Source organism: Alternaria burnsii (genome assembly GCF_013036055.1).
Source record: "Alternaria burnsii strain CBS107.38 chromosome Unknown 756, whole genome shotgun sequence".
NCBI lineage: Eukaryota > Fungi > Ascomycota > Dothideomycetes > Pleosporales > Pleosporaceae > Alternaria > Alternaria burnsii.
In genome coordinates this window covers 335,373-347,552 of record NW_024066128.1, presented here as the reverse complement: position 1 = coordinate 347,552, position 12,180 = coordinate 335,373, and the positions used below count along the sequence as shown (strand labels likewise).

At 51.8% G+C, this 12,180-nt stretch overlaps 4 protein-coding genes across 4 annotated transcripts; 2 read left to right on the top strand and 2 right to left on the bottom strand.

Annotated features, from left to right (window-relative positions):
- Positions 1-589: 589 nt before the first annotated feature.
- GT037_010550 (uncharacterized protein) lies at positions 590-1,201 on the top strand (the record flags this gene model as incomplete). The annotated part of the gene is made up of 1 exon (XM_038935597.1): positions 590-1,201. One exon carries the CDS (start codon positions 590-592, stop codon positions 1,199-1,201), a length of 612 nt encoding a protein of 203 aa, XP_038781847.1.
- A 998-nt stretch (positions 1,202-2,199) lies between these two features.
- GT037_010549 (cardiolipin synthetase) lies at positions 2,200-3,439 on the bottom strand (the record flags this gene model as incomplete). Its single annotated transcript, XM_038935596.1, has 2 exons — positions 2,200-3,096; positions 3,413-3,439. The coding sequence occupies 2 exons, from the start codon at positions 3,437-3,439 to the stop codon at positions 2,200-2,202; spliced, it is 924 nt and encodes a 307-aa protein (XP_038781846.1).
- A 2,585-nt stretch (positions 3,440-6,024) lies between these two features.
- Positions 6,025-6,405, bottom strand: GT037_010548 (uncharacterized protein; the record flags this gene model as incomplete). Its single annotated transcript, XM_038935595.1, has 2 exons — positions 6,025-6,278; positions 6,360-6,405. Coding segments are annotated over 2 exons (300 nt in total), but the record flags the coding sequence as incomplete, so codon positions are not given.
- A 1,246-nt stretch (positions 6,406-7,651) lies between these two features.
- On the top strand, positions 7,652-10,866 carry GT037_010547 (transcription factor stea; the record flags this gene model as incomplete). Its single annotated transcript, XM_038935594.1, has 6 exons — positions 7,652-8,161; positions 8,498-8,657; positions 8,713-8,812; positions 8,865-10,391; positions 10,494-10,577; positions 10,632-10,866. 6 exons carry the CDS (start codon positions 7,652-7,654, stop codon positions 10,864-10,866), a joined length of 2,616 nt encoding a protein of 871 aa, XP_038781844.1.
- Positions 10,867-12,180: the final 1,314 nt, after the last annotated feature.

Sequence of the window (12,180 nt, the reverse complement as noted above, 5' to 3'; positions counted from 1 at the left end):
CCTTTGGAACACTACAGCCAAGTGTGAGAGGAGAGTGCGGGGCATGTGACTGGGCATGCAAGGAAAGGAGAGGAGCCGTGCTGCGATTCAATGTCGCTTGTGATCGGATCGCAGGTCTCGAAGAGTGGAACCTCTTCCCTCTACTTATTGTGGTAAGGACAACTTTCTTCTAACACACACGTCCTCATCTCTGATGGAATGTCGTGCATTGGCGAAAAAAGAGAGGCGTCGCAACAACCCATGGAGCAGCGTCAAGCGTTTCCGATCAATACGCCTTGTGATCCATGAAAATACACCCGAACTTCAATCAGCTCCAGTCGAATGCAACATAACAGATGACAGTCTCAGACCGATGGAACTAAGCTAGGTGTCGCGGTCTCGCACATGAAAATTGCTCATCGTCAACATACTCACGTCCTGCGCCCCACGCCCTGTGACGCGATCTAGCGTCTTGGCTCGAACGGATCGTAGGAAGGACTTGAGTCTCCAGCGAGCATATCAAACAGTATTTAAGCCTCAAAGTTGCTCAGTACAGCCACTTCACTATCAGACCCAACCTATTTTTATATCCAACGCTTCCTTAAGCATCATGCCCACCATTCCCGCCCGGTCTAGCGCCATACAGCATTTGCGCGCTGGTCAGTCCATCAAGATCATCAACACAAGCGGAGGTCAAGTGATTGACACCTGGGCCTTTGTTCCAACCTCAGGCTTCCCTTCTTATATGTCGATGTCGCACACGCGATCCACCCACCATAAACTGGAGCTTACAGTCGGAGAGTCGTACTTGGACAATCACCGCAACCCTATCCTGACAATCACTGAAGACACTTCTCCCGGACATCACGATGTGCTCTATTCCGCCTGCTCTCCTGAGCGGTACATCCAGCTTGGCGCTCCAGCGAACCACGACAATTGCGCGCAGAATCTGCGGAAGGTAGTTGACACATACCAAAACCCTTCAATTCAGAAGCTAGGGGAGCTGTTGGAGTATGGTTGGATACCTGATCCTTTGAATCTGTTCATGAGTGTTCTTGTCGCGGACAACAAGATACCTTGCGAAGATCCAGCGGGCAAGCCAGGCAATTACATTGTCTTGAAGGCAGAACAAGAATGCGTTGTCGTAATGAGCGCGTGCCCGATGGATGTCCACATCTGCAACGCAGGTGCACCGACTAGTGCAGGATTTGAAGTATTATAGACAACTTAAGAGATTTCCTAGTGGAGGCTTCGGAAGTTGTGAGTGAACTTTGACTGTTATCTCTGGCTGTCAAGCACAATCGCTCATGTGAATAAAACGAAAAGCTCCACTGGAAGATTGCTACAAGCGAGTCAGTAACCGTTCGTCAAACGTGTGAGCTTTGAGATAGTTTCAAATTGCCTGGGATCAGATAGGCGAAACCATGCCATGGAATATCCTCATATAGAGTAGGAACGGCGAGTGATAACCGTTTCATCATCAGGAATAAAATTTTTTGTAGAGAATGGGTAGAAGCTTACAGTTGCTTGTCGTTCATGGATACTCAGAACAAACGGTGTTATGCAGGGCGATAGACAAGCGATTCCGGGTCAATCATGACAGACTTCCGTCGCAGGAATGACCCATCCTTATCCATGTTGTAGAGCGAGATGGGATAGAAGTAATGATTTGCTCATGTGAAAGTCGTCATGGCTTAAATGTAGGCTCATGAACGATTCCAGAATGTTAGAGATGATCCAAAATGACTCATCTTGATTCACTTCATATCGATGTACGAAGTTAGTGTAGATCGCACGTGCAGTTCATACATGAGAAGGCTCAGACCAGTAAGATTTGGCTGGCAAAGACGCCACAGTCAAGTTCGCTGAAGTTGACTATGGCTTGATTGTAGTGTGGCTTGTTGGTTGGAACGGCTCTTTAAATCCAAAATTATGGTAGTTTACATCAGCACGTCTACGAGCGTAGTGTATACTACCGTAATAACACCACGCGCTATGCTTATCCTTCGAGACACCGAGAATCTAGGTACGAGCTATAGAAAGAATAGATGAATAGTGGAAAGGGTAACCACAAGGAAATGATTGCAAAGCGAAGGACAATTAATATTCAGGGAACGTAGAGTATATTCCACGTATATTTTCTTTCTGTGTCGACACATTCGATGTTGACTGTCAATACCTGCTATCCAGGACGATATAACAATACTGTTATAACATTAATCATGCACTTTTGCTACCTAGTTTTTTGTTGGCTTCCTTTTTCAGGTCCTCTTCAGCCTCGCCGTTGAACCACAGATATGCTGCAAGTGCAATGAAAGAACCGTATCCACCTGCCATGATCATCCTACCACGGAAACCTTGCTTCCTTTTCAAGGCCTCATCTCCACCCAAGATAACCACTGCTTTCTTCGACCATGTATACTCAAGGCCACTGTACAGTGTCGTACTAGCGACGACTGCCGAAATTCCCTGGATCATCGTCTTGACTCCTTCTTCACCTCCTAGCGCATCTTGGATCGACATGAGCAAACCGCCCGCTGCAGATGTGGTGGCGGAAGGGTCGTGCAGCAAGTTGGTACAAAGCAGCGTGCCCAGTAGACTCAACTGCAGGAACGTGTTGAACTTAGAGATGGTAGTGGGATGTACCTCTGCACTCGGCAAGCTAAAATCCCAGTATCTCGCCATCGTCTTGGGCGCCGGCAGACTGGCATACCGATAATAGAATGCACTGAGCGCCAGACTGACATCTCTTCCTAGAATTAGTGCGGCTAGTGGCATCGGCAGACTACCATTCACTGCCAAACACGTTACCAGAGTTGTCATCAAGAATTTGTCGGCCATGGGGTCAACGACACTTCCAATAACGGTTTGAAGATTCCAACGCCGGGCAATCCAACCATCGAGAAGATCGGAGAAAGCGGCATAGGTGAAGAGAGTGAAGGCGTATAGATGGTGGTTGTGTATGATCAGATATCCAACAACAGGAGTTGCTACAAGGCGCGAAAACGTAAGAATGTTGGGGATGTTCCAAATCTGCTCGTGGCGCGGTTTGTCGAGTTTCAGGGTGGATTTTAGGGTTGAAGCGAGTTTGGCGGAAGTTAAGGCGGGCGAAGGGTGCTGTATACAATCAGCTATAAGTTCCGGTAAGGCAACCCGGTGTTCTCCGTCTATAATTCAATCTAGTATTCCAAATGAAACAAACGAAAACGTCGAATTGAGAAGACCTTTGTGATCCATTGTTTCCGAGTAGAATGGACATATGTAAGTTCAAAATACACATCGGACTTGGGAGGCGACATTTCATCTTCGAACATAAATGGAACATAAGCTGTTGTTGAAGAGAAAAAGTGGGCGCTTACCTCAGTGCTGCTCCTAGAAGCCGAAGAATTTGGTACCTCATCTTCTAGTTTCAATCTTCGCGTGGTTGATGTACTGAATAGACTAGCGGGCCGAATACCATATTGCCTGTAGGATTTGTATACTAAGGGATGTCGGCTTGCTTTGACGTCATCGCGAGTCCAGGTACAAGAGGCACGTGAGGAGACTGAACACAGCGTTTGTCGACGCTGTGTAAGCCGCGAAAGTGTTCTTAGGTTGACAGATGCGTCCGAGAGAGCTGCAATGGCGCGAAAAGGTACATTGGCCCCCGCCGTGAATGAAGGAACCATCGATGCTGGTGCCTTCGCGTGTGCACCGTCGCGCTGAGAGGTCAGCTTGAGGCTCGCGGCTGCCGTTGGAGTTTGCCAAGAACCGCTAGCGACAAAAGCAGAAGACGCCTCACAAACACTGTTTGCACTTCCTTTCTGCACTCACATTAACCATCAAGGCGAATGGCTTCAATTCGAATTGTATAACCATGAACTACCGATTTTGTACGACATGGCACGCGAACATTCAGCACGAACTAACCTTCACCACCTACCTTGTCTTCGCCAGATGAACAAAATGTATGGTGACTGAAGCTACACTGACTATGAAAACCTTGAGGATAATCACACGCAGACAGCACGTTCATGCACACGATAGTGCTTTGCCACCGGAAAATGTTGGTTCGAGGCTACGGGCCGTCTATGCAGGCTCGTTAAAAAGAACACCTAGCCATCACGGCGACACTGCGGGCAAAATACTGGAGATGGCGATAGATGCATCTCTAGGGTCTTGTAAACTTTCCACACTGAACGATGTGATGCATCCTAGACGACGCCGCCGGCATCGACAACGGGGTCTGACACTTGGTGGTGGTAACGGGTACTCAACACAATCTTGACAGCTAGTCTACGCTCTGGAAGAACTGGAATCACGTTAGCAGCTGTTGAAACCGCTTAGAAAGCATGGTTAGTGAGAAGCTTCAGCTCGGCAGAGCTTCCCTGGTTTCGAGGCTCAGTTCAAGCGAGACTCACTCCGATCCTCCGGTACCCAGCTGGAAACCTATGCTTGCAGGCTTGCGCTCTTGCCACCACACTTCGACATCGCCGAAGACAATCCGCGCTCGCAGGGAGTATCATGCGTTCAAACACCGCCAACGCCTGGTTCAGCTGTTCCGCCGCTTCTCCACGCATCGTCAGTCTCAGACTGGCCCCGCGGGACTTCCATCGAGTTCCGCACTCAGACCTCCCTGCTGCAAGGTTATCATGTGTAAATCGCTTCTCTTGTCTCCCGGTCTGATTATTTCCGGCCTCGGCATCATATAGCTCTCCTTAGAACTAACCACCAGTGACCTCCCTTGATTACTATGTCGCGATAGCCGCAAGTCGTCACGAGAACGGGATCTACTGATCGCCCGGGTCTTACCGAGCGATGGAATGAGCCGTCGAATCAGGCGCCACGTGAGAGACTGGAGATTCGCTGTCGTGAAGTTGCAGAGTCCAAAAACGGAGGCAAAAACTATCGATTCCAGCGGGGTTGGAGTCCTTCTGCTAATCTCCGGGGCATACGATCACTAGCTTACATCTGTAGCATGTCTCTGAGACAGGAAACTGCCTGTAGCCTTGCCCCTAAGCCCACTGGAATAGGTGTTGCTATTTTCGCCACTCGAAAGGCTCAGCAATCCTAGGTGAAATCGTACGCACCTTCTCTTCTCTACGTGCTACGGGCCGCCCTTCTGAGTGGCTGCAGTAGCTTGTCTCCGGAATTGACTTTGGGTTTGCCCTGTGTCATGCGTTGTGCATCAAGACACTAGGAGATAGTCGGTGGCTTCGCTTCGTTAGCAGCCCACTGTGTCCGCTCAGGAACTTTAATCGTCCTGCGTCCACGCCATAACCTCACCTGAGATTATTGCGCAATGACGACGAGCGGAGTGGGGCTCGGTAGGAAGGCACGTAGAAACGTTCCAGAAGAACGTAATGCCAACACAGGATTCAACTCTTCACAGTTTGCCGGAAATGTTCGGCTCACGCAACCAAGGTACATTTCCCATGTCTGTCTAGCGTTGGATCTTCGACGAGCACTTACTGATCTCCAGATCACCTCAGGCTCGAGCCGGCAAGAACTACCCACGGTCAGTCTGATCATCCCGCGATGCGCTGATAATGGCAATGTCGTCGTCCTCGTGGACCCTTCTGCAAAGTGACAAATTGACGTGAAACTGCCGACAATCTGATACCCAGCCTCCGAAGTCTGATACACGGATGGCAGATCAACGACCTAAACGCGGAAACGACCCTGCTTCGGCTGTTCTGCCCACGTTGCCATGTGCATAGATGTGCACTGACTTGCCTCGTTACGCCTGCCAGAATCGAGCAGCCTCAAGCATGCGACAACGGTATGAAACTCTGCTTGCGCAATGGGCGAACTTCAAGCTTTTAACATGTGGATTCTGCCCAGGTTGCTTGAGGCAGACTGAAAGGGGTCTATCAAGTATCCATGCGGTTGCAACGGCTAAACTTGCCAGGCTACTCCATTGCCGTCGGCTGCTCGACCAAGTCGCCAAAGCAGATTACTCAAAACACGTTATCGACGGAAGTGCAGACCCGCCATCCCTTTTGCTGGAGGATACTTCCTATCTGTTGCTGCAAGTCATGACTTGTCAATAGCACTAACGGTTATTCAATATTTCAGGTGGTGGTTTGCACCGCATGCATCAGATCTAGTTCTGCTATAACATGGCATGATAAGGACAAGCGCAGATTTTTGCATGCAGGTCCTCATCACAGGCGACATTGAAGCGAAGGCCATTCCACTTTTGACCGGCATCTCGTGTCCCGTTCCGGCAGTTGGCCTAAGGGCCATGAGTTTCAGGAGTGCAACTCCAGCCTCCGCTAACGCAGGTACACTTTCCCACCAACCCAAAATGTTGTTTACTCCGTCAGGCGTGTCATCACTAGTACACTTGTACCCCCGCGATGATTTGTTTTCGGCAACGGTACTGCAAGTCTACGATCGAGCACGAGTCTCCGCAGAAACGGCGCCGATGTTTGTGTCGTGGATTCAGATATGGGTTCGCCCGATCATCGCGTCGGACACGAGTATACCGAAAGCATCGCACAGTCCGCAATCGGTGAGGAAACGTTGATTAGTGTGGAGTTGCGACTCGTTGAATGCATATGGTGGGGTGCTATGAGTCCGGCATTCATGTGCAGCTCCACCAGCAGACATGCCCACCTTGTGAATTGCAAGCAAAAGCTTGGAGCGCAGGTATGTACGCGGTGTCTGTGACATCAAGTCTTCATAACGCATGAATGTCCAGGTAATGGTGCCCTATTACATCCCGAGCGGGCAGCGCTTGTACGCGAGAGGGAATGCCGCCGAAGGTTTTGATTCGTTCCCCGACCAATGAGCGAAGACAACCGGTGGGTAACGGCTAGTCAAAAGTAAGTTCTGAAACGAGTTCCGCTATCTCACTGGCTTGCGAGCGAAGCGTGACGCCGCGCAGAGAGGCTTCAGTGCATGGCAGAGGGCGCGCTCTTAATGTATGGATGACAACTTTGGACGTGAAGAGGTGACGAGCAAACGGCGACAGATTGGATGGGAATGCAGCTCTGCGATGACATGGAGATTTGCAAGAGCCGATGGCCGCTCCCGCAGACTGGCTAAAGAGCGTGTTTCAGATGGAGATCAAACGATGCCCACTGTGCTCCTTCTGCTGGTTCCTGCATCTAGACGCACCTCAGATGGACACTTGACCAGCCACAAGTGATGACTTGAGCGACGAGGCTGGGTGGTGTAGTCATTGACGACATGTACCCGTGACGCTTTGGCCGAATTTGCACGAAGGTGCAGCGAGCAGAAGTTCAGGGTGTGTGATGTTCCTGCATCGGTAGCGCAACCTTGTTGATGGATGCTCTGCGCGTCACGATTGCCGGCCATGGCAGACAGGCAAACATGGTTCACAACAGCACCAGGGAAGTGGCTAGCAGCAATGAGGGTGTGGTGGAGGGCACATTTGACAGCGGCCGGATGCGGCAAAAAAAGGAAATGTCGCAAGCAAGGCAGGTCGACGGTTGTGCCGAATGCGAGATATTGTGTTTGCGACCATGGGACGAAGAGAGACGGCGGGCTTCCAGGTGGCTGCAAAGTTGCGCCTCTGGGACTAGAGGCACATGACGATGGCCGCTGGACGTGGACATGGACATGGACATGGACGACGGTTCCTTGGCCGGATCGTCGAGCTAAACTGACGCAAGAAGCGTGTTTTCCCATGGCATGAAGCAGCAGCGGCGGCCATCGGACCGCGATGATCGATACTCAAGATGGGCAAACTGGACGTCTGTGTCTCGAGGGCCTCGTGGTGGGCTGCAAGCGAGGCTTAAGGTTTTCGCGCGTCGAAGAAAAGGCGGGGCTAGACCGGATGTGGCCTCTGCGCCGAGGGCAGCGCGCAGGGCAGGTGCGAGCGGCGAGCAGCAGCAGGGAAGGCAGGAGTGAACAAGGCGCGAGGAAAGGGCGACCCAGGCACGCAGCGCACCCAGTGCGCGTCCCAGTAACATGCGCCCGGGGAAATGAGCCAGCGCAGCAAGGAAGCATCCCAGAGCAAAAAAAGCCGCTCTCCACCTTGACCACCTCGTCCGCCAGCAGCGTCCCAGCGCATGGGCGGCCAGGCCAGCACATTAGCCAACCCTCATCACGGCAGGCATGCACGGGCGTCCCACACGAGTCGCCAACACCCCTGCCGACCAACCTGGCCTTTGCTCTCGCCTCGGCGCCCCAATTGGCCGCGCTACCTGCACTGGCCAGGCCGCTGACTGGTGTGCGGAAATAGATCAATGTGAGACCACTAGTCTCCTGTTTCACACGCCCTCCGACACCTAAAGCTGCCGCTGCCCCCTCAGATTTGCGTTTCGTATCCCCCTCCCAGAGCTGTACCTTCTTGGTGAATTCTTGAGACTGCTATCTGAGGCAGGTTCCTCACGTTTTTATTATCCGCCTCACAGTCGCGTTTTATTATCGTATCCTTTTAAACATAGCCTGACACTCTTTCGTTTTCGATCCTGGCAGGTCCTCGTCGAGCAAGACCCTCGTGTTCCATCATCAACCCATCTTCGGGCCACCGCGTCTGACGTTCCCACTTCAAACACCTGTATAGAGGAACGTGTTGCAGCGCACCATGTATCCATCACAACACCACCAACAGATGCCGCCGCCTCAGGCACGATCTGTCGCGCCCGAGACTTTCTTATTAGACCAGGACGCTCAGCAAAGCCTCCCGCCGGACAGTGTCGTTGCCCTGCAGCAGGTCGACAACCGTACGTGCCTGCGCCGCGCATGGACCTTTTGTGTAGCTTGCTAACACTACTGCAGTCAAGTACTTCCTCATATCAGCGCCCGTAGACTGGCAACCCGACCAGTACATCCGCCGCTTTCTTCTACCAACAGGCGAATACGTTTCGTGTGTTCTATGGTAAGTCTAGTATTCATTTCCCCACTTTGCTCACCACCCTAACAATGCCCAGGAACAACCTTTTCCACATCTCAGGCACAGATATTGTACGATGCTTGTCATTCAGATTCCAGGCCTTTGGCCGCCCAGTGAAGAACTCGAAGAAGTTCGAAGAGGGCATCTTCTCAGATCTGCGCAACCTGAAATCCGGCACGGATGCATCGCTCGAAGAGCCCAAGAGCGCATTCCTTGACTTTTTGTACAAGAACAACTGCATCCGAACACAGAAGAAGCAGAAGGTCTTCTACTGGTACAGCGTACCGCACGACAGGCTTTTCCTCGACGCCCTTGAGCGCGACCTGAAGCGTGAGAAGATGGGCCAAGAGGCAACCACCATGGCAGTCAGCGAGCCTGCGCTCTCTTTCGAGTTCGATTCATCACAGTCGCTCTTTGAGCAGCTTACCAAGGCACAACAAACAAACTCCTCGTCGTTCAACAACAACGTGCAACCTTCGTACCAGAGCACATCGCCTGATATGCGCGAGATGTCCATGCCCCCACCAACCATGGTCCCTGTCCAGCAGCCCATGCCCCAGATGCAGCAGCAGATGCAGCAGCCAATGCACCACGAGGACCCAATGGCCCAGTACCACCAGCAAATGTCAATGCCTCCTTCAATGCAAAACACAGTCGTCAAGAGCCGAGAGCAGCGCGAGCTCAGCCAGTCTTTCCAGTACGACCGCAACGGCATTCCTTTGTCGCAAGTCCACCAGCGTCACAGCTCGATGCCCGCGTACATGGAGTACTCGCCTGCGCCGTCTTTCGTCTCTTCTCACTACGAGGATTACAGCACTCGCGGCATGTCCTTCGAGCCATTGACCCCTCCTCAACATCAGATTGGCCTCGGTGCTGAGCCTGCCTACATCGCGAACGAGGACACTGGTCTTTACAGTGCTATTCCAGACCTTCCAGTTCCCAACACATTCAACCCTCTGATGAACATGCCACCATCGAACTTGATGGGATCTGGCTACCCTGGTGTCTCACGGCCATTTGCTCCTGGCAACGTGTACTCCGTCATTGAAGGTTCGCCTACCTACAAGCAACGCAGGAGACGTTCGTCCCTCTCGGCGGGCATTGCCGCCGCTGTCACCGCTTCCGGTGCCGGTGCTCACCAGGTCCACCGCCCAAGTGATCTGAGGCGATCAATGTCAAGCTCTGTTGTTCCCCTTGCTGAGGTCGACGAGTCAAACCACAACTCGCCCAACAGCCAGAACGGTACAAGCTACCCTCAGATGCCTGAGGCGAAGCCTCACATGGACATGTCCCGACAGGGTACCCCACTCAACACTGTCGAAGAGAGCCCAGAGCCACAATCGGCTTCGCTGCACCACGATGACCTCAACACCCTGGTCAACGGCGAGCTATTTGAGAGCCCTCTCCAGCACAGCGCAGTCGCTCGTACCGCCGGTGCAGGACCCGTTTTTCGACGCGCCCGCAGTGCTACCATGATGGAAATCGGCCCGTACCCCCAGAAATCGCACTCCTGCCCGATCCCCACATGTGGTCGTCTCTTCAAGAGATTAGAACACCTCAAGAGGTAAGCGCTCACAATTTCCCCATCATTCTATTTTTGTGACACAACTTCACTTGAATGTCCACTATTTTTGTTGTTTTGCATAGACGCTGACCTGGCGCTTAGACACGTACGCACCCACACACAAGAACGACCATACGTTTGCCCGTTGTGCAACAAGGCCTTCTCGCGCTCAGACAACCTTGCCCAGTGAGTACCCATGTCAGCATCCAATTATAAATCACATACTAATTAATTCATCAGACATCGTCGCACACACGAGCCCCGCGCTGACGGCGAGCCGCTGAGCGACTACCAAGAAGAAGAAGACCTTGAAGGCGAGGATGACCACCTCAACTCACTCCAAGACGAGCTTTCGCCCGAGTCTGGCAACGAGTACCTCGGCTTGTCACACTCTATCAACGATATTCCCGGTCCAGGACTCGGCATGACCATGGCGCCACCACAACACAGCCTCATGGCCGGCAGCCACTACTGAGCATACCCTATCACGACGTTACACACGTGACACGAGCATTTCGGCGCAATCAAGGGCGCAGCCATCTAGAAGGATACCAGTCTGCTGTTTTTTTGTTCAATCTTCTTGTTCCACTTCGCGTTTAATCCTCTTAGACCGATGTCTGTTCTTGTGTTACCGGCATACACTCTTCATGTCCCCGCTGCATCTGTTTTTCTTTTTCCTTTCCAACCTTCGGAGCTAGGGGATGGTGTGATACCACCGGCTTTTGGGGGATTGGGTGACGACACAACACTACGAACATGAGTACCACTTCTTTTTCTCGTCTCATCGTTTCACGTTTTTTTCTCTTTTTCTTTTTCTTTTTCTGCCCTTCCCGATCTGTTGCTCAGCGCTTGTTGATGGATATATCCTTGGTGGCATGGTTTGCTTTGTTGCAAAAGTTGTTTGATAGTGGACTGAGAAGTTTGGATACCATTTGAAGCGCACGTATACGCATATCGTTGCTGTTTTATCTTTGAAGATATGCAGGTAGCTTGATGGTTTACGTCTGTCCCCTTCGAGAGGCGGCGTGTGTATAATATTTGAACTCAATGCAAAACGCATAATTGCAACTTTGTCTTCATTGCCGTGATACTCGCCTGCCCTTTGACCGTAGTGACCATCGCCGTCAATACCCACTTCATCCTGCATTGCATCCTCAGTCACATCACATCAATGCTTTCACAAAGCGGCACTCAAGATGAAACAACACTTCATCTCGTCACACTTGCCATGAGCACGTATCTTGATCCCCGTCTTGCCCCACTGAACAGCATAGCACAGCATCAGCATACAATACTCACCTCGCGCACTTCGCAAATAGTCATACCGACAATTCGCCTCTCATCCCTGCCCAAACCAACACTTCACCTTACCTCGCCTCCTGCACATGTTTACGTCATATATGGCCAACGCGCTTGTTTCAGAAGTACTGCGCCGTACATATGCCATGCCATGCAGCAGATGTATAGTACTGTGCCGCAACTGCACCGTGCCGCAAAGCAAACTTAGGTAGAATCGGACGAGGCACTGGGGGACGTGCTGCTAACAGATGGCTCGCGTGTGGCTTGCCGGACAAGGTCGGAGCGGCGGTGGAGAGAGACACATACACATGTTTTTGCTGGTTTGCGTGAACGGTGTCTGTGCGGATGATGTGGATGAGTGGAGATGGGAATTCGTGTGGTGGGTTTCTGGATGGCGGACACGTGGGGGGTGGGGCTGTGCATATGGGCTTTTGGATAGGCTTTTTTGGTGGGCTTTTTGGATGGCGGTGGTGGCACTGTACGTTGAGAT